At 37.0% G+C, this 26,540-nt stretch overlaps 1 protein-coding gene across 1 annotated transcript; it reads right to left on the bottom strand.

Annotated features, from left to right (window-relative positions):
- Window positions 1–533: 533 nt before the first annotated feature.
- Window positions 534–24,785, bottom strand: LOC125683468 (disks large-associated protein 4-like). The gene is given in 8 exon segments (XM_056139985.1): window positions 534–2,503; window positions 7,412–7,558; window positions 9,104–9,195; window positions 11,998–12,103; window positions 12,640–12,684; window positions 12,686–13,194; window positions 22,427–24,026; window positions 24,712–24,785. Coding segments are annotated over 7 exon segments (2,688 nt in total). The 5' UTR covers window positions 23,955–24,026; window positions 24,712–24,785; the 3' UTR covers window positions 534–2,242.
- Between the last annotated feature and the right edge of the window lie 1,755 nt (window positions 24,786–26,540).

The raw sequence follows: 26,540 nt of genomic DNA, 5'->3' as shown, positions 1-26,540 counted from the left end.
GGTTACAGTTGATTGTTCATCCAAACTAGGTATAAAGATTTCACTGTTCATAAACAAGATTAAGGTTGACAGTTTGTTTATTCACAAGGTTATTACACCCTTGTTAATAATGCCAAAATTAAATGCTCACTAAAAATTCTGCTTATGCCGCACACATAAATGTTCTCAAACTCGTACACACTCATGGGGATCTAGGTTAGAACAGATCCTAAGTACCCCTTGCTTGTCGTAAGAGGCGACTAAATGGGGCAGTCCTTCGGATGAGGCCGCAAAAACCGAGGCCCCATGTCACAGCAGGTGTGGCACGATAAAGATCCTTCCCTGCTCAAAGGCCGTACACGCTGATCGTAGGCCTAAATTTTGCAGCCATTCACCAGCAATGGCGACATCTCCATATAAGTGAAATTTTCTTGAATGAGACGTTAAACAATACACAACCAATCAATCAAATTCCTACACGGGCTTCAATTCCACAAGCCATTGTATAACCTTCTGCTGCCTATGATAATGTAAAAATATACAACAGTCTTGTATAATTTTTCTGGTAACGTTTTATTCCATGAAATAATAGGCACTGCGATTATAACATTAATGTAACAAATAATTTCGAAGTCACAACAACTACAAGTACTGTAATATCATTTTGTTTTGTGGTCAATAAGAGGAGAAGTTCTTACTGAAAAGTCAGTATTCCATGAATAAAAACACAGTATGGATAAGTACCATTCCAAATACAGCTGGGTGATACAATGAATTCACAACACAAACCTAATCAAAATAACAAATGCAATATTCGTAACCAATGTGACTTGTTAAAAATAAATAGATAACTGACGATAATGAAAAAGTAATGAGATTCGTTAGATGTTGATAATTTTAAGTTAAAAAAAAATAATCTTGAAGCATTTTAAGTTAATCCTTTCGTAAAAGATTAAAATAAAGTTTCAATACAACAAATAATTCGCTAAAAATCCGCTTTAACTTTCAGTAGTTTTACTAAAAACATTCGACTGCTAAAAAGCCATTTGAAATTTTCTAAATATTCAATGTTCTAAGTCAATTCAATTAAAAAAAAAGCATGCAAGAAGCCATAAAATTTCAACAATATATACACAGAATTGTGGTCTGGTAAAGAGTCATTCGTCATTTTCATACATTTTAAAACACTGCTCTGAACAGAATATTACCAGTTTACGAAATCAAACAGCCTTCAGATAGGAGCCACTTCCCAACAAAATATCAGCCTTGCAGTAAATGTAAATGTTTGTAATGAAATGACCTTGGTATGTATAATTAATGGCAACTAAAATAATAAATACCCCTACTTAACATGTTACAGAGTATGGGTTACCTCCCTTTGTAACATTTTGCAAGAAATAGTTTTTGAACTCTGAAGAGTAAAAAGATTCCCCTTTACTTAAAACCCCAGAGTGTGTCAGACTTCAATCTTTCAAATTTGAAGTGCGAAAGTTGGTTTTTCTTTTGAAAGTTTGAATAACCCTCTGAAGTATTTAATGAAGGAATGTCCCAGAAGCAGCACAAGGACGCCTTTCCTACGAAATTCCACGCTGCATACACATAGCTTGTTCATACCAGTTTGATGCTCTCTGATTGTTTTATATTGATGACTAGATTAGCATATATATTTTTCTATTTCAATGTTTTTAATTTTTGAATGAACAATCAAAGATGCTTTATGAACAATCAAAGATGCTTTCTGGAGGAGAAAAAAGGGGGGACCACATTTAAAAAACCTTGCAACAATACCCAAATAGCCCTTGGCACATTTGACTTTAAATTAAATATTCATTTGGTACAGGTACTGTTGTACTCACAAGTGACAACAGTTACATAAATACCTCTGACCATCGTTATATGGTGGACAGTTACATACAATCCCTCTGACCATCATTAAATGGTGGACTGGGCTACCCCATAATACACACTGATACACCACACAGCGATACCTTGGAATTCACAAATATTGCACATTGTACTTCAACTCACAAAATCTGTAATGCAATAACCAGTTTAGATGTTTTCCAATCCTTTTATCGGATGTTCTGGCGAACTTTCAGAAGTGATACTGTGGATTTCCAGTTTAGAAAACCACACTAGGTCTCCTTTTGGATCTTGCTCAGTTCACTGTTTAATGAAATCATCCCTGCTATTTTATGGCACAAGTACTTGCTTCAGAATACTTGACAATCTGGCAGTTGTGTAAAATTTAGATTTCCATTTTTTACGAGATGAATATCTCGACATCGTCTGGTTTTTGTTTCTGTTTCATGGCTGCACGTCTGTCAGCCAGCAATTTTTTGCGAGCCTCTTCACGGGCTTTTGCTGCTGCCCTCATTTTCTCTGTCCTTTCTGGGGAAGACTCGGGGGTATCTTTGGATCTGGTAGTTTTCCGTCGGGATCCTGGTGTTCCATTAGGAGTGCTCCCGTTGCTAAGCGATATGCTTCCTGACTTTGGACTCGAGTTTACAGAACTTCCTCGTGACTAAAACACAAAATACAATATCAAAATAACATCACTTTTGGTAAATATTAGTTAACAACCAAATTATGTGAAAGTACATTGTAAAAATGAGAGATTTTCCATGTGTACAATGTCTACAGTCAGGGGTGGTCTAAGAAGTTTATTTTCACATAAATTAGTCATGTTAAAATGACATGATGAACATTCACAGAAATGGCATCTTACTGATAAATTTTGGAAATACAAGTACACATGTACTGCACAACATTAATGATACTCAATTTGACTTTTTTATTGAACCAAATATGTAAAATTTTGAAGGACAATGTCTTCATTTAAGGACAATCTGATTTCTGTAATTGCCATATTTTGTTTTTCACTTTGTATCAAACATCACTTCAATAACATAAAACAAAGTCTGTTGTAGGAACTTCACTGATTTAGGGAGTGTTGCAGCTACTGTCTTCATTCATGAAATATATTTCTACATTGATTTCTTCCTAAAAATGTCCATTTTCAGAATTTTGCAGAATCAAAGGTCATTACTCTTCAAGAATTTCTTTTGGTCAATGAATGTGTAGAAATGATGCATCTTTATAACTGAATTGACGTATTTAGTTTATACAGGTGAGCTAAAAAAATTTCCCCCTGGTTTTGTCACCATTTTTATACATCTCTCTCATTGTACTATTTAACATTCAGTATCAGAATTCAATTGTCCAAATACCTACATACACGGCTTTGAAAGAACTTAAAAGCACATCGTCTATAACTTTTGGTTAAAGTTCATGTACAGAAGAGTTAGTGATACGAGGGGCTCTTATTTCTTTCAGATTGAAAATAGCTAATACTTGTGTGATTATAAAAATCCATTAGTTTCTAACAACTCGAAAAGAATCATAAGCCTTTTTTTTCAATATAAATCCTGTTTTTGTGAAAAGGTTTAAAAACCCAAACACAATGAGAGCAGGTTTAGATGTGGTGATGTGAATTATTACTGATTTATCTCTAATAACATTAAGATGATAGTTTAATTACACATTTAGATGTCAAAGAAAGAAACTTCTCGAGTAAGGAGATTTCAGGAATAAGACGTCTGAGACCTGACTATGTCAATAGTGCTCTTTAACGGACAATAATCGAGGGAATACACTACTCTCTGTAACGGACAATAAGCGAGGGAATACACTACTCTCTGTAACAGACAATAATCGAGGGGATACACTACTCTCTGTAACGGACAATAATCGAGGGAATACACTACTCTCTGTAACGGACAATAAGCAAGGGGATACACTACTCTCTGTAACAGACAATAAGCGAGGGGATACACTACTCTCTGTAACGGACAATAAGCGAGGGGATACACTACTCTCTGTAACAGACAATAAGCGAGGGAATACACTACTCTCTGTAACAGACAATAAGCGAGGGGATACACTACTCTCTGTAACGGACAATAAGCGAGGGGATACACAACTACTCTCACTCTGTACATGAAACACTGAAGAGTCCGTACTTAATATATTTCAGTTTTGAAAATACATGTGAGGGTATGAACTGCTACATTCTATGCCAGCATCCTTCATGAAGTGCATTATCGCTTTGTAAAAAGTGTCCCCCAGGAATTTAGGTACATATATTTTCAAAAATGAAATGGATGTTTTATATTCACATTACATATGTATATCATTTCTGTCAGAATATTCCCATCCATTAAAATAGTCATACTATATTTATCAAGATTCATACACAGATTGCTCACATTCCTGAGGAAATGGCTATTATTTGGTACAGATATCAAAGATGAAAACATAGGAAATATAATAACCCCCCGGCAAATACAAAACTGTGAATTTTGAAAAACTGCAAATGTTAACACCAGTCTTTCTAAATAGCGTTTGGTGCAGGCTTGTAAATCAACAATTTTGTTGTAGGAGGTGAAACAAATTATTGTCCACAAAGCAAGTTGTGCCTTACATTAATTTACTTTAACAATACTTTGTTACTTTAACATTAAAATTTCATATAGTATATAGTAAAAAAGTTTTAGACAGCTTGTATTACCAACCAAAACATCATGTCCCAATAAAGTAGACCAAAAAATCTTACATCCATGAAAATTGGCAGCTATGAATATAAGCGATTCTGCTACACTTTTCTACTATTGATGTTTAACTAATTAGTGAGAGTGCTGGCTTCTCTGTTACTATACATTTTCAGGAATCGATAGTCCAGATATTTTTTCCCCCACTAACCCAGTTTCTCACTGATCAGATAATCTGTCACATGGTAGATTTTACCAGAACATTAATTCAATCAATACCACTCATTAGCTGAGGAAAGGGTGACTCAAACTAGCAAAGATTTTTCTATCTAATTTTAATTTTTGCACACCAGTAAAATTGACAATTTTACCAGTACCGAACAACGTACTGTGAACATTTACAGGTTAAAACCTTTGAACTGATACATCTAAAAATAAAATATGACAGGTTGTAGAAAAGGAATTATATGTTTTTTAATGTATTTCATCATAACTGTATATGGCAATGGGACATTTATTATGTATTTTGATTCAAGGTCATATAAAATACAAGTATTTTTTATAGATTCTATTTTACAAGATACATAGTCTGTGCCACAGACATAGGCCCCTCTGATCAGATTAGTTCTCTCTCTCTCTCTCTCTCTCTCTCTCTAAAAAATCCAGATATAAAGAAAGAAAAATCTACAAAAGAAGTAGTAAACTAAAATAAACAAGATGTGTTTGCGAAACACAAATGCCCCCGATAATGGTCAATTCCAAAGATGGCCAAGGACAAATATCTTGGTACCAGTAGAAAGATCTTGTCACAAGAAATGCTCTTGTGCAATATAAAAGATCAAATATTAACCATTCAGAAGTTATGACCAATGTCAAATTTTTTAAAAGTAGGTCAAACTCAAGGTCAAGGGTCAAAAATTTGGTACCCACGAAAAGGTTTTGTCACAAGGAATACTCATGTGAAATATCAGAGCTCTAGCACTTACTGTTCAAGTTATTAGCAAGGTTAAAGTTTCATACAGAATTACAGAATGACAGACAGGACAAAAACAATATGCCCCCGATTTTCAATCTCAGGGGCACAAAAATCATGATGCCAATTGAATACATTCAACTAGTTTCACACCTCATTAGTTGCTCAGGATGAAGAATGAAACTAGTTGTGTATATTCAATCGGCATTGTGATATTTCATTATACATACATATACATGTATACGCATGTATATAACATAACATAAAATGTCGGACTGGTCTTTGAGTTACGTCACAGACCGAGATGTAAATGTGTGAACTGACTGAGATGTAAATGTGTGAACTGATTGAGATGTAAATGTGTGACCTGACTGAGATGTAAATGTGTGAACTGATTGAGATGTAAATGTGTGAACTGACTGAGATGTAAATGTGTGAACTGACTGAGATTAATAGAATCCTTCATTAGTACGAGTGTGGGATAGGGAAATCCCACCGAGGGGACAAGATTCGCAGTCTAGGACGAGGCTGTGCCGAGTCCTAGACGGCAAATCTTGTTCCAGAGGTGGGATTTCCCTATCCCACACAAGTAAATAATGAAGGATTATTTTTCTCACATTTTACCTACAGTTTAGTGCATAGATTTATGAGCAATGAGAAAATTTTAAATTATGAAAATCCTCATTTGAACTTCAATGCAAAAACTAATTAGATAGGCAGAAAGATCATACCCGAAAATGGTTTACACTGTAAGTGTAAACTAAAAAACCCAAGGTTGTCCATCAGAAAGTATACTACATTAAAATTTAAAGAAAACAATGCAAAATATTTTACTTCACCGTGTAACGTAAATCTTCACCGTGTAACGTAAATCATAGAAAATATATGACGTCACAATCAAATGACGTCGCAGCAGTGTGAGACAGAAAAATCTCACATGGCTGTCTCGCATGGGTAAAGTCGATCTCACACTGGTGATAATGTGAGAAATAAATGTGTGAACTGATTGAGATGTAAATGTGTGACCTGATTGAGATGTAAATGTGTGACCTGATTGAGATGTAAATGTGTGAACTGATTTAGATGTAAATGTGTGAACTGATTGAGATGTAAATGTGTGAACTGATTTAGATGTAAATGTGTGACCTGATTGAGATGTAAATGTGTGAACTGATTGAGATGTAAATGTGTGAACTGATTGAGATGTAAATGTGTGACCTGACTGAGATGTAAATGTGTGAACTGATTGAGATGTAAATGTGTGAACTGATTTAGATGTAAATGTGTGAACTGACTGAGATGTAAATGTGTGAACTGATTGAGATGTAAATGTGTGACCTGATTTAGATGTAAATGTGTGAACTGATTGAGATGTAAATGTGTGAACTGATTGAGATGTAAATGTGTGACCTGATTGAGATGTAAATGTGTGAACTGATTGAGATGTAAATGTGTGAACTGATTGAGATGTAAATGTGTGACCTGACTGAGATGTAAATGTGTGAACTGATTGAGATGTAAATGTGTGAACTGATTTAGATGTAAATGTGTGAACTGACTGAGATGTAAATGTGTGAACTGATTGAGATGTAAATGTGTGACCTGATTTAGATGTAAATGTGTGACCTGACTGAGATGTAAATGTGTGAACTGATTTAGATGTAAATGTGTGACCTGACTGAGATGTAAATGTGTGAACTGATTTAGATGTAAATGTGTGACCTGATTGAGATGTAAATGTGTGAACTGATTTAGATGTAAATGTGTGACCTGATTGAGATGTAAATGTGTGAACTGACTGAGATGTAAATGTGTGAACTGACTGAGATGTAAATGTGTGACCTGACTGAGATGTAAATGTGTGACCTGACTGAGATGTAAATGTGTGACCTAACAACACATGACATACATGAGCTGCCAGTTCCTTCCATCCATTCTGTCTCATCAGGTCGAGTTCTGCGAAGTTGTCATCAATGTTGTCCGCCTGGATCTTAATCATCTCCCAGAATCCCTGTAGGTCAGCCCACTTCAACACCTTGCCGTCTTCTGTAGGATTCTATAGTAGAAAACATTGACTTATATTACACAGAACATTCACTTATATTACACAGAATATCCTCTTATATTACCCAGAACATCCACTTATGTTATAAAGAATATCCACTTATATCGTACAAGTGGAATGATTAGCAAGACACAAATTTAGCGATTTTCCCATAAAAATTGGTATATATATTCAGCGAGAGTTAATTTTGGTGAATTTATAATTCCAAGAAAGATAATTATTACCTATGATATGGAATAAATTGTTAGCGATATTCAATTTAAGTGATCTCAGCACCATCACTAATAATGCCAAATTTTCAAATCCTCGCTAAAAATTCTGCTTATACGGTATTACACAGAATATTCACTTATATTACACAGAACATCCATTTGTACAGAAAATCCACTTATATTATATAGAACATCCACTTGAACAGAAAATCCACTTATATTCATAGTTAACCAATCTTTTGAGAATAACAAACCTATAATGCTGTTTCTTTTTATATCTTGATAAAAGCAATGACCTTTCAACTTCATATAAAAATCTGAATCATGTAAACAGAACTAGATATCATTGTCATAGCAAGCATCATAGAAAGGGTCCACTTTTTGGCTAGGCTCAAGGTCCATCACTTTCAAAAATAGGTCAAGAGAGCCCATACTAAAACTTGATCTGTAACCTGCTGATATAAGTTCATGTGTACATTTTCAATTCAACAGCTGCAATGATAACCAAAAAAGTTCCGAAAACTATAAAATCCACAACATTTGTTAACTTTTTCAAAAGTAGGCTGACAAAACCCAAACTTAAACTGAATTTCTAACCCACTGATATAATTTCATGTATAAATTTTCCATTCAATAGCTGCAGGGATAGCCACAAAAATCCTGAAAAGGGTTTGCACGGATGGAAGGACAGACACACACAGGCTGATCACTAGAAGGCACCCGGCTATGGCGGGGCCCTAGTAAGTGTCTAGGTTGTGTGTATCATGGGAGATATAAAAACAATGGAAGTAAATATAAAATACCCCCATGCATTCAAATGTTTATATACCTTCATAATACAAACTGTCAAGTCATCTATTCTTTAAATAATCATGATAATATTGAACATTTTTTTTCATATCCCAAATATCTTGCCAAGAAAACATTAAAATTATCCATGCATTTCCAAGGCATAAACTTGGTACACATTCATTCTCTAATTTCAGTTTAATTACATAATAAGACAAAGGCAAATTTACATGTAAAACAATCAGTGCACAACAGCGACATCTCACGTTACATATAAATCATGACAACTCTGATTGTACAGACAGTATGGGATATCAGTGACTTTACACTCAATAAAACAAAGACCTCATTTACGCTTGTGGCCCTGCTGCTTTACACAAAAGTGCTAGTGGACCTTGAATTTGTTCTGATCGTGAAGACGACTGATCTGAATGGAATCTCTCTGGCAATACCTGTCGGTGTACAGGACTTCAATGGTATCGCCACAGAGCCCGCCTAGCTATTGGGACACATTATATCAGGGGAGACAACTCACCATATGTTCTGCACATAGTTCACGGAACTGCTTAAACTTCTGAGAGATCAGTAAATTGGCCTTCCCCACAGCTGCTCGAATTTTGCCCCGCACTGTGGAAATAAATGACAGCTGCTTGACAATCATTAATTTGTCTGTTTGAAAACTTTTACACAGCATTCATACTAGGAACCGAAAGAAATATTTCTGTGGTCTGTTTCATGTTAACATTAAACATAAAATTTCAATGTCAGTGATTTTCAGTTTCTTACAAGATTCTGTTTTATCAAATTACTATATCAAACAGAAGGTTTGTTACAGATACATTAAAACTAGCACCAGCCTGGTTATGTTCAAAAGCATGCAAACCAAAAAATTCCCTGCCAACACAGAGATTGTATTTAGCCTCTTCAAACATTTTTTTAACAATTCTAAAAATAATTGACACCGAGTTTGGCTGCCTGAATCCTTGTACAGCAGATGCACTGGTTCACTCATACCCCACGATACAGAATGACTAACACTCTTACTATGTTACCAGTTATGTCAAGTACAACATGTTGCAACTGTACACAAATACAGCTGTCCCAAGTCTGAAACAACTGCAAATTACGTGTGTAAAAAAAAAAATCTGTGGGGGAGGATTGTTATTTTGCTACATTTTCCTTCCAAAATTTCCCATTTTACCAATAGACTGTATACATACATACCCTAACATGTGATAGCTTGGATCCTGAGTCTCCCTATCTATAAATAGGGGGCACTTCTGCATTATAGATATCCCTCGATATATCTTATGTACTATCCTCTGCATTCCTTGGAGAACATGTAAATTTACTCTGCATTGGACCTCCGACTTAAGATGAGGGTTTTGTGAAATTGTGATTCACTGCATTTCTCACTAACCCTTGACAGTTTATGGGTTTTTTTCATAAAAGGTGGTCAATAGTATTACCATCAAGCTATAAACATAACTTTGACCAGAGTTGAACTTTGACTTTTAGCCAATCAGAGTTCATTTTGTGTAGTGAGTATGCAAATGGTTCTAACATTTGATTTTAATTAAAACACTGAATTTGTTGAAATATACATATTCAGAAAGAATATCAGAACTTTTACCCAAAGACTTCAACCTTGTGACACAAAAACCGTGAAAGAGTACCCCCCCCCCCCCCCCCCAAATTTTCATCTGTCAGTACACACCCTACAGACAAATTTTCATCTGTCAGTACACACCCTACAGACATCCTCTTTAGTGGTGTCCATAACAAGCTAATATCAGCATGTCTGTTACCAAGGCTGGAACAAGTGTTGCCATTATCTGTTGATGCATTTGATTTAATTAGATCATGTAATTATGCAGGAAATTAATTCAGCCCCAAAAATTTAAACATGATATGTCAAGAGTTACAAAAAATGTGGTGGATCACAAACCCTTCAATTAGGAAAATGGGACTACACAGATACCACCCATGAACCCTATCTTCACTAAGAGGGCCTAAATAAAACCGAACCCCCACCACTATAATAAACCTATCACCCTCTAGGCTGTTTAAACAGGATAAACATTAATTTTTGCTGCTGTACAATTTTAAGAATTGGGGTACAAATCTTTTCTTCTTCTTAAATATTTACATCTTTTGATGTTTTAATGCAAAATTTGCAATTTATAAATATCAAAAACAGTGGCTCGGTCTTTAGAAGAACAATTTCAGTTACTCATCAATTAGGCATCATTTGTGACACAATTGATCTCCTGTAAGAAGAGATTCACCAGATGCTAATCAATATAGCAATATTTTAGAGAATCAAACGTCTTTGGTGAAATGGTTTAGGCAAGTGCTACATGAGAGTGTCACTAAACTGTGCACTGCTCTCCATGAATACTTATCATTTCCATTAGTGAACTCTTCAAATTAAAGGCGCGTAAAGTCCTGCTACCGGGACAACATAATGTAAACACATTACTTAGGCATACGTAATATGAATTATGGTATCGAATACATATTATATTACCGACTGCAAACCACAACACTGATAAAGATTCTAAAGTCAAATTTAGGAATTGATATTCTTACAAGAAAACAGACGAACGTATTAAACTATATGTGAGGAAGAGAAGCTACTAAATTTGCCAAATCTGACCGATATAAAGCGTCAATCGCAAGAAGAACGGTGAAGGGAAAAACCTATAAGCACATCCAACACAAGAACTTTTCTTGTAATTAATGTGATGAATATGTTTTTAAAGTTATTCTGTCAGACTATGAAGACATTCTATTTATCATACAATTAGGACAGGTTCATATGGCATGGACTTTGTAATCGTACACGTAACCCCCCCCCCCCCCCCCCCCCCCCCCCCCGTCAATTTCCATATTTTAGACAAGTTGTGTACATGTACATGTATATGCCAAACTGCATTTTTAAAAGCCGTTTATAACACTAATTAACACACCTAATGCATTTCCCAAACTGCATCTAAGCTAATTTGAAAATTACAAAAAATATTGATGGACTTGGGTGTCCAAAGAACATCGTTGTTTGGGAATTTTTCAAATAGGTTTGGTGTGTGTTGGAGTTTAAAAAACATGAAACTTCTTTAATAAGATAGTGTTAGAATATTTGAAAAAATGCAGTTTGACTAATGGTAATTTTATTTAAAAATACACCATGCATTTTAACTTTTAAAGTGGGGGGGGGGGGGGGGGGGGGGGGTGCTCTGAACGTTTCGTTTATGTCCAGTAATCTCGCACTTGCTCGCGAGATTTGTGCATTTTCTTACCAATGACGCACAAGAGTCATCAAAGCGCGATAACTCCAACGAGCTGGTAATGAGAAGTATTGTTGAAGCACATGAGAATTCCCAGCAAGTGAAATTGACCTATGACACAGTATAGACTCATTACACTTACCGTCCTCGGAGATATTGGGACTCTGCAGGTATCCCTCGATCTGGTGACATTGGGTCATCAATCTGTCCGCCCACTGTTGAGTGATATTCAAAAAGTATTCACCATCCTACAACATAAAACATGGAAGTCTTTTACCACTGACTAAATCTCTATTCCCAAATCTAGAATATGTACCATCATCATAAATGGTGCATGGATTTCAATGACTTGCTGTGTTCAGTATGGGCTCAAGAAGACCTAATTTAAAATTGAATGGGGGAAAAGTCCACTTTTTACAAGAACTGACATTTTTTTTTTTAATCATTTTCAATTTTTCGTAGATTTAAAATACATGCCTTTAAAATTAGTGAATTTCTATGATCATCTAAATTCTTATTCTGAAACTTACCTTTCTGCACAAAAAAATATTAACAGTATTGTAAATCCCACTACATACAACTGTTGGAGCATTCTAAATCTTTTTACTAATGATGCATAAACCATTCCTCTCCTTACATTTGGTACATTTACCCGTTTTCTGCCTATTTATAGCATGCATTCCCCACTACATTCCTCCTTTTATGTCTACAATACATTTACCCGTTTTCTGCCAATTTATAGGCATGCATTCCCCACTACATTCCTCCTCTTATGTACATTTACCTGTTGTCTGTCTCCAGTTGGATAGTGATCTTCCGGTAGTACAAATCTGTCCATTTTCTGAGGTACCATTAGAGATAAGACCATTGTCATACACTAGGGGCTGGGGACATATTAAACCCAGTTCTAGGTTACTGTTAGTAGCTGAGGTCTTTCTCAAAGGGGAGGTCACTTTAGTGACTGGCATGTCTGGATTGGATTTGTTGTCTGATTGTAATGATGAACAGCTAGAGTACGGTGAACGCTTTTCTATGGATTTATACGAACTATACTGGCTATATCTCCCGTATCCACTCACAGCACCACTTAGTTTTAGATACGACGGAGTCTTTGTGTTCTCTTTAAATTCCGTGTCAGCCACTGAGGCCAGTTTTGGCATGCTTGTGAAAAGTACTGCATTGTCTGACGTAGATCGGATTTTCCCGGAGTAATGATCCCCCGGTAGGGAGGTAGGGCTGAGGGCACTCTCAGATCCGAGGGTATTCGCTCTGCTGCCTAAAGCTGGTCTCTTGGAGCTGTTACTAGACCCACCTCGACTTAATAATGAGGCTTCACTATCTGTAAATAAACGAAGAGTAATTAATCACAACATTAAAAATATCTGTGTCATGGGATGAAGTGTTACAAATCTTTACCAATAGTGGATAGTGCAATTGAGACAGTTGATGAGGCACTCTGTATGAGTCACCAGAATTTCATATACGGCTTTTAGTGCCTGATTTCACCAAAACTTGATTACATTCCATAATACACAGTCCGTTATGTCACACTCACTGGAATAAAACATTGTATCGGTATTTTTTCCCCACAATCCCCTCCAGATACCGATGTACTGGCTTAGAACACGCCTTTCACTCTCAAGTCATCCATTAATGCTAGTACCCAAGTGATTTTTTTTTTAAATCACGATGCATACCCAACATAATAAGCAACCCCTTAAGCTATCACAGAAGCAACACCTTGATGTGAACTGCAATCAGTGTAAGCAGTAACAAGTGTGTGAATCAATGGCTGAGGACTCAGGGAGTCAGCTTGTGGTACAGGTCTGTAGAAAACACCAATCAATAGTCCCACAATAAAAAGTCATCCTTAAAGAACCAAGTCCACTAAGCTTGTCACAGGTTGACGAGACTTTCCTAGCACTTTACTGATCTACAGGACAGATATTCAGGACAATTACCTGATGCAAACAGTGACTCACTCGCCATCTTTAATTTTGCGTGATCTCAGATAAAACGACAGACTTCCCGTTACTTATCTACTTTTGTTTTTCTGCCGTTTCCTTCCTGATAATGAGTAGATACTGAAGAATGTGTCGCCTGCACTACATAGAGAAAGTGTTCAGGATCTGACCCCCCCCCCCTCAGTACTACATAGGAAAAGTGTCCAGGACACCCCCTCTCCCAGTACTACATAGAGAAAGTCCCCAGGACCCCCTCCCCCAGTACTACATAGAGAAAGTCCCCAGGACCATCCCCTCCCCCAGTACTACATAGAGAAAGTCCCCAGGACCATCCCCTCCCCCAGTACTACATAGAGAAAGTCCCCAGGATCTACTCCCCCAGTACTACATAGAGAAAGTCCCCAGGACCCTCCCCTCCCCCAGTACTACATAGAGAAAGTCCCCAGGACCGTCCCCTCCCCAAGTACTACATAGAGAAAGTCCCCAGGATCTACTCCCCCAGTACTACATAGAGAAAGTCCCCAGGATCTACTCCCCCAGTACTACATAGAGAAAGTCCCCAGGATCTACTCTCCCAGTACTACATAGAGAAAGTCCCCAGGATCTACTCCCCCAGTACTACATAGAGAAAGTCCCCAGGACCCTCCCCTCCCCCAGTACTACATAGAGAAAGTCCCCAGGATCTACTCCCCCAGGACAGCCAGCTAACACGCGGTAGTACTATAACATGGCAATGACCTGATCTCACATACTAACTCGTAAATGTCTACTCAACGTGTCACTACTGCAGGTGCATGCAATGTAGTACTTAGTAGATTTAATCGAGCTAACATAACTAGAAGCTTTCTACATCACAATGTATGTAGCCATTAGTTTTTACTGTACACTCTGACACCTTTAGCGTTTCATGTTCATTGTGTGCCATCAAATAAAGCAATATATTGGTTAATTATACTTATAATGCTGACCTTTTGAACTCATGATTAAGTCCATACACACAACACTCCTATACACATTTTTGCGATGACACACTTGTGAAGAGAGTAACAACTTCCTTTCTGAAAACCAGTCTATACTCCAGTGATTTATATAATATAGGCGACAATTAAAAAATTTGTTAGCGACAGAAATATGAATATAGTCATTAGATTACAGCGTGAATAGCGTGGGTAAAAACTACATTAATTTGGTCAGGAAATGGAAATCTTCAAAATTCATTTCCTCACAAAACGAATTAAACAATAAAAAATACAACATATAATTCTAATTCTCCTTACAACACATATGATACATCCCTTAAAAACCAATCACTCAGAGTAATCAATGTCCCCACAGTTCTGAAGAATCCAATTTACCCTGTGTCAAGCCAAGAAATATATTACCGTGCCCAGAGATAATATACATTCCAAGACAATTAATATTTCGTTTAAATGCATCTTGGGAGATTATCGAGTTCTCCTCAAGTTAATAAGATTTGGCATCCTGGAGCATTAAATAAATCACGGGATTTATAAATGAATGAAAATCACCCCTATTTACTCACCATGTTAAAAGTATGTCTCAGTTCAAAACAAGAATTCAAGCTCGTGAGTATCCCCGAGAAACTAGAACAAAATAACACACACAATATTTTCCTGGTTATTTTAGCACACAGCACATGTCTGCCCTCGATCTCACAAAAAACCAGACCAACAGGAAGGAAGCAGGACTACCACAGCTCATTTTAATCTTCAAACTCCAATGGTTTTAATCATTTTCATCCCCCTCGAACAGCTGACTGTTTTTGCTCTCTAACCTGGTATACATAGCAGCAACAATTTTCAAGACCTCATTATATCAAGATTTGGATTTTTAAAAAAAACATAACATTCAAGTAAGCTGGGAAAGATGTAAATTTGATATAAGTAGACCAAACATGTGTAAATATCAATATAAATATGTCATTCTGAAGGAAATGATGGCAGGAAATTACAAGTGATTCAGACTTTCCGTGAAACTCTCAGAAATCAAAACAGAGTTCAAGGAGTGGTCAGTGGAACTGAACAGAGATTATGTAGTATTGTTACTTCCAGATCAAAATTATAGAGATTTTCATATCTCTCTGTATGTCCTATAATATTGAAATGTAAGGGGAAAACTAGATAATATAAAATTGTCAGTTATTATCATCCTATACAAAAAAGACTACTGAAATGGGAGGGGGGGGGGGGGGCCTAAATAATATAAAATTCTTGTTCATTATCATTCTATAAAAAAGAGAGACTGGGAGTGCATAGATTTTTAGGAAACTATTTTTTTAGATCCCAAGGACCGAATGATCCCCTCATGAGTGCACTCTGCTCTGACCATCACTAACAGAAAGCTTGTGGAGCAGCCATAATCCATTTCAATACAAAACATTGGCAAAAATTTTCCTGCTTTTCTTAACTTTTCTTAACTTCTTTTATCGAGAACCAGAGTTTGAAAAAATAAAAACAACTAAGAGGTAGATCTACAGGAGGGGGGAGGGAGATTTAAAAATGAAGAAACGGGAATAAATTCCAATAGATCTGTTCTGATCTTCCCTCAGAAATTCCTGTTCACCCTTGAGGTGACCTGTCACAGCTGACAGCAGCAATACAGGTTACGTACCAGCCGTCACTCACACTGTCTTTTACCAATAACACAGACTGTAATAGGACAGGTCATTATCACACATAAAGTCATACATACTGACAGAATGGTCATTTTGAGGTAACGGACCCTTCATCCTTATTCCTGGCCAGCCGGTCGGTTCGTACACAATACCTCACAACAGTTCACTGACTAATATAAACTATGCAATATACTCTCGTGTCATATGCCTTCGTCAGATTTCTCATTGGTCACGGTTTGTGATTACACGGGGGCTAGTTCAAAACACACCTCTCCTTAATGACTGACATTAATACACAAAATCTCACAATTACCAGAAAATGCATTCATTTCATTTGATGAATGAACAAGTTTTAAAACCTGGATAGCACTTTTGATGTCTTTTCTGTCTATGAATATCAGTAGGTCTACACAGTTATAGATTTTGAAATGACTGTAATCTTTTTTGAATCTGTAATGTCTTTGTTTATGGAAATTGAAATGAACAGCTGAAATTGAGTGCCAAATTGGAACAAAAACAAATTTACAACTTAACTCTGACCCGAAAAAAACAAGTGGTGTACACTAATCCTACAGAGGCAGTCCACTCAAGCAAACATTACACACCGCCAAGACATTGTAATGAAGTGTTAGAATACTTACTGAATTTATGGGAACGTCATTCATACACCTAACTCACTAAAGAACAGACTAATACACAGGGGAAAAAAACGTCGAACTTCAAGAACCAGTCCACCCTATAGTCAATCCACAGACTGCTAGCTTTCATTCGCCCACTCTACATCTCCCCAACTCAAACTCATTATAATTAGTGTATTGAAGATAATTGCTGAATTGTCAGTCTCAATAATGCCCAGAATGGATTAAAAGATCTTCCATTTCCTGTTCCTACTCCCTACCTGCCTTAATGCAATCTCTTGGGACCAGGCTTAATGGTAGACATAATGTATAGCTAGCTCCCCTGATAAGTCAACACACGCAAATCTAAAGACACAGAATCCTGCCTATACCAGACTTCAAATAATTCAACCTAATCAATATACTTATCATCAACTATGATTTAATTTAATTGATATATCCATCAAGTTGATTACATATTTGCTCTGTCTCTCCATCCCCCTCTCTGTGGGAGGGACTGTCTTCTCTCTCTCTGATCTCTTCCTCTCTCTGATCTTCCTGTCTCTCTCCCTCTCTATCTGTCTCTCTCCCTTCCCCTCTTTTTCTCTCTCAATATATATAGATATATACACACACATACATATTTGATCTCTCTCTCTCTCTCTCTCTCTCCCTCTCTGTGTGTGTGTGTCTGATTTCTTTCTCTCTCAGCAATAGATTCTATCAGGTGTTACAAGCTGTAGCCTTTACATCACTGTGCCCCCCCTCCCCCCTCTCTCTGATCTCTCACCCCCCCCTCTCTCTCTCTCTCTCTCTGATCTCTCGCACCCACCCTCTCTCTCTCTTAGCAATAGATTCTATCAGGTGTTACAAGCTTCAGCCTATTGATTACACTGACTCATTCACTGTCACCTTTACACATTCAGCATTTTCTATCATTGCCATTGATTTTACAATAACGTTTACTGATTGTAGGACACCTCCTGCAACTGTGCTAAAACACCAGACTATAGAAAACAAAAGGCAAGGACAAGCGAAAAAAAAAAAAAAAAACACAAAAAAACCCCCCACCAACAACACACAAATCAAAAGCCCCTTACTGCAAAGCGACAAAAAATAGCAAACTACAAACCCCTTATGGCAAAGGGACAAAAAATAACAAAGCACAAACTCCTTGAGGCAAAGAGGAGAAAAAAACACAAAACCCTCTCACATCTGCTCACTTTTGATTCACAAATATTTTGTTTTAAACTTACCTGTGATTTCAGTCATTCTCAGCTTGATATGCATTCCAAATATCCTTTTCCACAAAACATAAATTGTTCAATACAAAAGCTCCGTGCGGTTTGCTAACCAGTCTATTTTCTGTGTTGGTTCAGACCACCAAAATCCCAGACTAATAATTCTGATCTCAGGCCAGAAACACACAGTCCTTTATATTTAGTTTTAATTATTTTTCACCTAATCCAATCAACTCAAAGACTTGTTTGTACTCATATCAACATGATCAGCCCCAAACTGTCAACAGCTACACCTCACCAATCAAACAGGTTAAGGTTTAGGACAAGATCTATGTCTGTATTGTTAAACTCCCCAGGCAAGTGCTGTGGACCAATTAATGTGAACTGGTCACTAATTAATTAACTAGTCATGCTGCAATGGTCTCTTGGTCACCCCACAGGTCAGTTGTCAAACAAGATTTACTGGACGTGAGACTACATAATAGTCAAGCTCATTGATTTCTATCAATCCATAACAAGCCTACAAGGTCATCAGTACCAGAGTTCTCCCACAGCGGTACGCACTATACATACTGACGACAAAGACCTGTATCAGCACTTCTCAATTAGTAAATGTTTTTATGTTTAATTAAATGGTTTTTCAACACAAAAATTGTTTCATTTCCTTTTTTATCTACCTTTACAAATAATGAAGTGTGCCTAATCTAAGTTTCTAATTAGACATCTGTATTATTGTCTGTTATCAGCAACAGGTGGGGATGAGAAAATCTCTTTCATTCATTACCATGCCCGTCATATAACCCTCTAATGTACATTCTGATCTAAAATTTCAAACATGAACCTGAGCTTGCCCATCTGATCCTCACCAGGTACAATATCAATTAACTAGGTAAACGAACATCTGTCAAATATTTTTATCATATCATTCATACCTTTTTGACAATTCATTCATTCTCTAACAAAACTATTTACAGGTACGTTAATAGAAATGTCATCAAGAAAAATCTCGACCTACGACACGATGTGGTGGGCCCCCTCCCCCTGTATACCCAGTACTTACCAGTTCATCCCTACCACTGTAATAGCAGATAAAATTCCACACTCACTGGTAATTAGACCACTTGTTTCCCTAGTGGTAAGGAATGTGGCACACTTTGATGAGTTACGAATTTGTCCTGAAGCTGCTACTGTTTAGCTGTGTCTGATGTCAGACAATACACATGGGTTTACCACAACAGCCAGGTGGACTTTTGGAAAGTGTTACTGCTCCACAGATTACCCCCTAATCAGACACTTACCTGTGATATTTACATGATATTTACACACTACACAGCTATCTTGTTATTGCTGACCACTAAACCACTGCAGGACTAATTAATACAGCCTTAAACCAAAAAAAACCACTGCCTTCAGTGACCAGTGTAAAACATTTGAAACAACTTTGTTACAGAATGACAAACTGCTAAACCACTGCAGGACTAATTAATACAGCATTAAGGGATTACCAAAAAAACACTGCCTTCAGTGACCAGTGTAAATCATTTGAAACAACTTTGTTACAGAATGACAAACTGCTAAACCACTGCAGGACTAATTAATACAGCCTTCGGTGATTACCTAATATCAATACGGTAAATCATTTGAAACATTACCTTTGATGAAAACTTTGTTACAGAATGACAAACTGCTGCATTAACATGTCTATGGCATCCTGGCCTGGGTTATGACCTTTCACTTTATATATATACAACATAACTTCTATCTATTGTTTTGCTGGCTGTACTAAAAAACCGGTGACTCACTCAGCGAAAATCAAGAGTCCTTCCTGAGACACGAATCACACTCGACAAAACAAAACCCCTCAACTATTGTAAAAACTTATTCACATTTTCTTTAGGAGTAAATAAAACCTATAAATATTTCTCTTCAATTGCTTAGCTACACAGATTTCAGTTTGTAAATGGGAAGATGTGTACAAAATTATATATATATAAAAAAAAAAAAAAAAAGAAGAAAGAAGCAAGATACCATACCTACAACTCCACATCTCTCATGAAAATCCAGAGAATTAGTCACTTCCACATTTTCAATTACACAGAGCAACACGCAACAAGAATTTTCCGAATTTCAATCCCATTAAAAGGTTTAAATTTATCTGTTGGAACTTGAAGTGTAAAATCATAACCTATAAGAACTGTGTATTGGCTTCACAGCATTATTTACATAAAGACAGGATAAATTTTCTATGGAGTGGATTCAACACCATTTAAAGTACCCGATACCAGTAGCCTTTCAAATGTTCAAATAAATCTTTTATACCAATCATAAACGACAACCTTAAATTTATTTCTCTGTCCAAAACAGCATAATGCATCATGTCTACCTATCAATGGATAATGAGACAAGCTAGGGCTGATTAACTGTGAAAACTCACCCTGTCATTATCAATTTAATGGTGGTAAAATATTCCATCTGTATAGACTCACAAGTCTGTCTACATAAGCAATTACAAAATATCACAATTTTCTTAACCAAAATAATTATCTACACATTTTCAGATTGTTGGTTTTAAAAAGAAGAAAACCTACCAGGTAAGTGAACAATGAACTATGAAAATGTTTTCCAAATCCCTTCCTGACCACTGTCCAAACTAAATACATGTAAAACTAAGCCAGTCTGAGAAGTGACCAGTCTGAAAAGTGACCAGCGCACCTGCCCAGTCTGACATTAATCTTCTGTCATAAACAAGCAGAGAACCAGTGATGGATGTTACATTTGTTTATAGTGACAGGACCTTGTTGTACAATGATTTGTGAACTATCCTGGCTGGTTCCACTACCCCTGATCTGATGATTCCACAACCAGCGTTCCACCTTAATATAAAGTTACACACACACACACACCTTACTGCACAGCTGAGTCACATTGTTAATCTGATATGGAGGATATGTACAATATTTTAAAATTGAGAACTTTAGTGTTAAAAAATGAAGGTTTAGTAGAAAGAAACCTGGGGGAAAAAAACCTGCTGGACTCGAGTGCATGAACTATAGATCAGCAGTTCACCCATTACCCTACTGATCTACCCAGCTAAGCAATTCTATTTAAAAAATTATGTTTTTCAAAAAGGTAGTCAGCCATTATCATGATGTATTATTCTTCTTTAAAGGGGCATTAGCTGTGAAAGTGATGGCAACTATTTTTTTCTCAAAATCTCTTAATGGCATAGGAATGCATATCAATGACTAATAAAATTATTTATTTTGTACAAAACAAGAAAAACCTACTAAAATTATCTTAGATAACTACTTATAGTGTAAAGAAATATATAAGGAAGAATAAAAGGCATGCAAGACAATAATTATCTTATCACTAAAATTACATATTCATGTGCTTGCTTTGAGGTAAAAAATTAAACACTGGTGCTATTACTGAAATGTATAATATAGAGCAATTTTCATTGAATTCAACCTTTAGTGATAAAATGACAGCTAATGCCCCTTTAACTTTTTAAATACACTTTTGGGATCAGTGAAGATAGTTTGCTAGTTACACACTCCTAATACACAATGAACTATGTCACATATACATGTACCTAGACAGTATGAGTGATGGATGACAGGAAGACTGCAAGGGTTATCTGCCCATAGTATCCCCCCTCCTCCATAAGTAATCAAATCATGTGACTGTTCATGTATGCTAATTGAGGAATAAAAAGTTCCATCAATAATTCACGTTAATTGTTCCCTGTAGGGTTTATCTACTTCATCAGACAGACTGACCTTGAACATCTCACACATAGATTTCCTTCCTGACTAATACAGTTATTTACAATACTACAGGTGCATATTACACCATATCAGAAATGCTGCCAAATGGCCATCTAAATCCTTTTTTTATCGTTTTTAATGACTCTACTTAATATTTACTGAAAGCTACCAGCATCATGGACAAAACCCACCAATGTTTCAAAATAAACCAGGCACATCCACAAGGATATTTGAAAGCAGTATCTAACCTGAATAATAAAGCAGGCATATCTACAATCATCTACTGTTGATAAACTTAATTACGTCAAAAACTGCAGTATTTTGTGGAGAGAAATCCCACTCACCTGTGAGTGTGTTGTCAAGGGAACATTCACCAATGGAATCCTCATTAGAAAGTGCACTGAGCATGGAGGACTGTAGAACTCTCGGGGATTTCGCCACCACACGGATGTCCAGAGAGCTAGGTGGATCCACGCGGGTCAGTGGCTCAGCAACCGACTGTTCACCACTGGAAGAGGGAGCATCCGCCTGAGACAAATTCTCTTTGTCCGTCCCTGGTGGTGACAGTGCAGCAGTGGCCCTCATGGCCTGGGGTCTGCTTTGTCGATGGACCTCTCCCTGGAGCTGAGAAGACTCTGATGAACTCTTTGGTGATTGTTTTTCTTTGAATCTTTGGTAGACGTCTCGCTCTGTGATGGTGTTTTGTTCGATGGACTTGAGAATTCTGTTGGAAGAGGTTGGCATTTGGTTTTGTTTGTCTTCCTGGACAAAGCCAGCCTCGCGGTCAGCTGACAGATAATCCAGACTGTCCTGGCTCCTGGTCGTAGACTGTGTTTTGGACCGTCCCATCAGCTTCAGAAAGGAGCTCCTCACTTTACTGCGAGATAAACTCATATCCTGAGACCCAGCTGTGTCTACACTTGAGGTAGATCCCTTGTCCTTGCGAGATTTCCGCCCCAGTCTCGGAGATAACTTTCTAAAAAAGTTTCCAATGCTGCCTCCAACAGATTTTTTTGTTGGAGTTAGTCTGTTATTATCCTCTAGACCGGGATGTGAAGGCACCGAATTTGACCGCTCAGCTTTGACATCTTTAACCAGGCTATTGTGCGTAATTCTGGCCCCTGGTGGGTACCTCTCCTCAATTTTGGCCTCTGCTAACTTCTTCACTTCCTCCGAGTACTGGTTTGTGATTGCCTGTCTGTAACTTACTGTCCGGTCATGATCGTATTCCTTACTCAGCTGGTGTACAGGAGGCATTGGTTTCTGTGGGGAGGGAGATCCGCCATTGGTCAATCCATTTTTAGCATTCTGCCGTCCCATCACTCTTTTCCGACTGTTCTGACTAGAATCTGTCACATCAACACCATTTTTATCAGAGTATTCATTCACAATCAGCTCAGTCATTTCCCTGATTTTTGAAGAATAATCCATTTTTCCTCCTGGGCTTTCATAATCTGTAAATGAAGGATCAAAAGCTGGGTCCACACTCGAGTTCAGCTCGTCCCCTTGCAGAACCTCCGTTTCATGATCATACGAGTCTGAATGTCTCACAGTAACTTTGGCATCATATGTCACATGTTTTGGGCTCAGCTTGCGCCCTACTGCACCGTGTTCAGATTTCATGCTGGATGTTAAAACGCGAGCTGGACTCGTCGATCGACTGCGCTCTTTCGACACTCTGGCAGGAGTAAGCACAGCACTGAAACTGGTCCTGTAGGGCTGGGGAATCCTAATGTCAATCTCCTCACTATCAGACACCTGATCCGATGGATTACTTGCAGATTTGTGGCGAGTTATACGATCCGAGACCAAAAGCGATTCCTTCTTGTTAGATCTGTGGTCTAACACAGACTGCGGAGCTAGTGTATCCATGGTGATGACTGGGATGGTGGGTCACACACTCAGAGGAAAGTTTTCTCCACAGAAACATGATGGCGGGTCAATCTGAAAAAGGTAAATCACAATGGAATTAATCACATTGTTTCATACACATATACAGATGTACTTTTGAAGATTACAAACAATTTTGCAAGGTATCCTCATCTTTCAGTATCAATGGCTGTTAAAAATGCCCAATCCCTAATAAATAAAATTTTAAAAATAAATAATACAAATTAATTCTGTCATTGTGAAATCAAATTATTTCAATAGCAAGATAAAATAAGCTAGTGTGTTGGTAATGTATGTTTCAAACAACACCACTTTGGAGTAATTTCCTCAAACTAATTGACCAAATTGATGTTCCTTATTTAAATTTTTTTTACAATAACAGAAATTCACCTCAACAACCACACTGTATTCACAAGGCACTGAATGCTCCCAGAAAACACAACTTGAACCTGTGGGGTCAGGTAAAACAAAACACACCACAGGCACCTGTCACACTAAACCAGTGATCATGTAATACAAAGGATTCCTGAATTTCTACAAGGCATTTTACAGTGACACCCTGACCTATATATAAAAAATCATTCAATCATTTCAGGCCACATAAATCACCAAACTAGCACATAGATACCATACTTTTGTTACTATTCCTGTACGAGACCTGACTGGTTCTTGTGTATTTAAAACAACTATCAAATACTTATAGCTTGATTAAACCACTCTGTTGTAACAGGAGACTTACTTCAATGGAGGGTCCGTAAGACACTACCAGGAAACAACAGTACTAAGCATACCTGGGCAGGTACACTTACCTGGGCAGGTACACTCTAGGCGACAGGCAGGTGACAGGGAGATAGGGGGCTGATAATGTTGTCCAATCCCACAAAAGAAGCCATTTACCTTACACAATGGCTTCAACTGATCAAGAGATAGTCCTGATAGTCATACATTTGTACTTTTGTTAAACCCTTTACAACTACCATTATATGTAAATAGAGAACTTGTACACACTAAGCCCAGAGAGAAGTCACACACAGACAGATATCTACAGAGGTCCTTCCTATCAGTCAATCACCCCATCCAAAATAAAACCATAACAAGCATGGACTGTTTGCTTTCTAACTTAATTTACAAAGTCTTCACTTTTATCTATTGAAATTATAAACATCATTCAATAAAAGACTAAGGTACCTATTGTGCAGGTATGAAATCTCTGCATAAAGAAATTCTATCACCCCACCCAATGTTTACCCTGTTTGAAAAATAACAACTTCAGTCTGATGGTGTCAGACAACATATGAACCCCGTCAATTTTCTCCAATCAATTTCCAAGCTAAAGCAACTGTATGTGAGTATTTACTATCAGACCAAACTACACTGAATTTAGGAAAAACATTGATTGGGGGTAAAAATTCAGTTCTAGTAACAATCACAAAAATGTGGTAAAAAATTTTAAAAAGTGGGAGTATTTCCCTGATAAAGTGTAGTAATACACATATTGATTTCACAGCTTGGTCTCACCAGCTGATTCAATACGTTTAAACTAAAAACATCCCCCCAATGACTCTAGACAGGGAAAATCAATTCTAATTTGATTGCTGAATTATTGTAAATTCAAATTTTAAAAGCCCAGTTACAAACACTTGGAATTAAATAACAAATTGTTCAGTTACATTTAGACACATCATGATATTGTGAAACACCGTATTAATAGAACGGTTGATATCAATAGCCAAAGTTTCCTCGCATCTGAACCTATCTCCTATGAAAACATTGATTATGCAGTTTGCCTATCTTCCTAATGGTATAATTAGTTTCATAGTTTGGCAAATTGTTTGCATGCTAGGATGTTTCTAGATGCCATCAAGAAGAAGTTATCTTGAAGAGAAAGAATTAGTTGGCTTTCTCTCCATTCACAGAATTCTGACTCAGGCACATCCTTCGTTTGAGTAAATCCACATGACAAAGTCTCCCCCTCATCCTTTGAATTATCTCAGAGTTTTATCAACTTCTTCAGATGTGCAACATTTAACAAGCACATTCCATACCTGTCTAAATCTAATTGGTTAGACTTGAGGACGTTGTCTTCCAAGTTTGTATAAACACCAAGGCATATACAAAAATCGCACCCCCCTGGATTTGAATTTTATAATGGTTATTCTTGAAACCTTGAGATTCTCTTCCAGATGCTTCTATAAGAACTAACAAACTGTAACTGTAATCAATTTTTAACTTCCAACACCACTAATTCTGCAGTGCAAAATATCGACTTTATGATATCCATTTTAACTGTAAATTCGGACACAAAACATCTCATGAACAAGAGGACAGGGTAAGATGTCTTAGGAAAACGACTTGAGTGGTATATATATACACACACAATATGATACAGTTAATTTTCTTTAGAGCCTCTAAGAACCACAAGTGCCTAATCTGGGGATGTTACTGAGCCAATCCAATTCAGGTGTAGTGGCAAATCTAATCAGGAGTGGATCAAAGATCTTCTTTGAAATCTTGAAACCTTATCATGCTTATCTAAACTTAATATATATCTGTGAAATGATGCAATTT

Source organism: Ostrea edulis, chromosome 6 (assembly GCF_947568905.1).
Source record: "Ostrea edulis chromosome 6, xbOstEdul1.1, whole genome shotgun sequence".
NCBI classification, from domain to species: Eukaryota; Metazoa; Mollusca; class Bivalvia; order Ostreida; family Ostreidae; genus Ostrea; species Ostrea edulis.
Note: the sequence above shows the minus strand (reverse complement) of the source record. Positions and strands in the feature narration are given on the sequence as shown.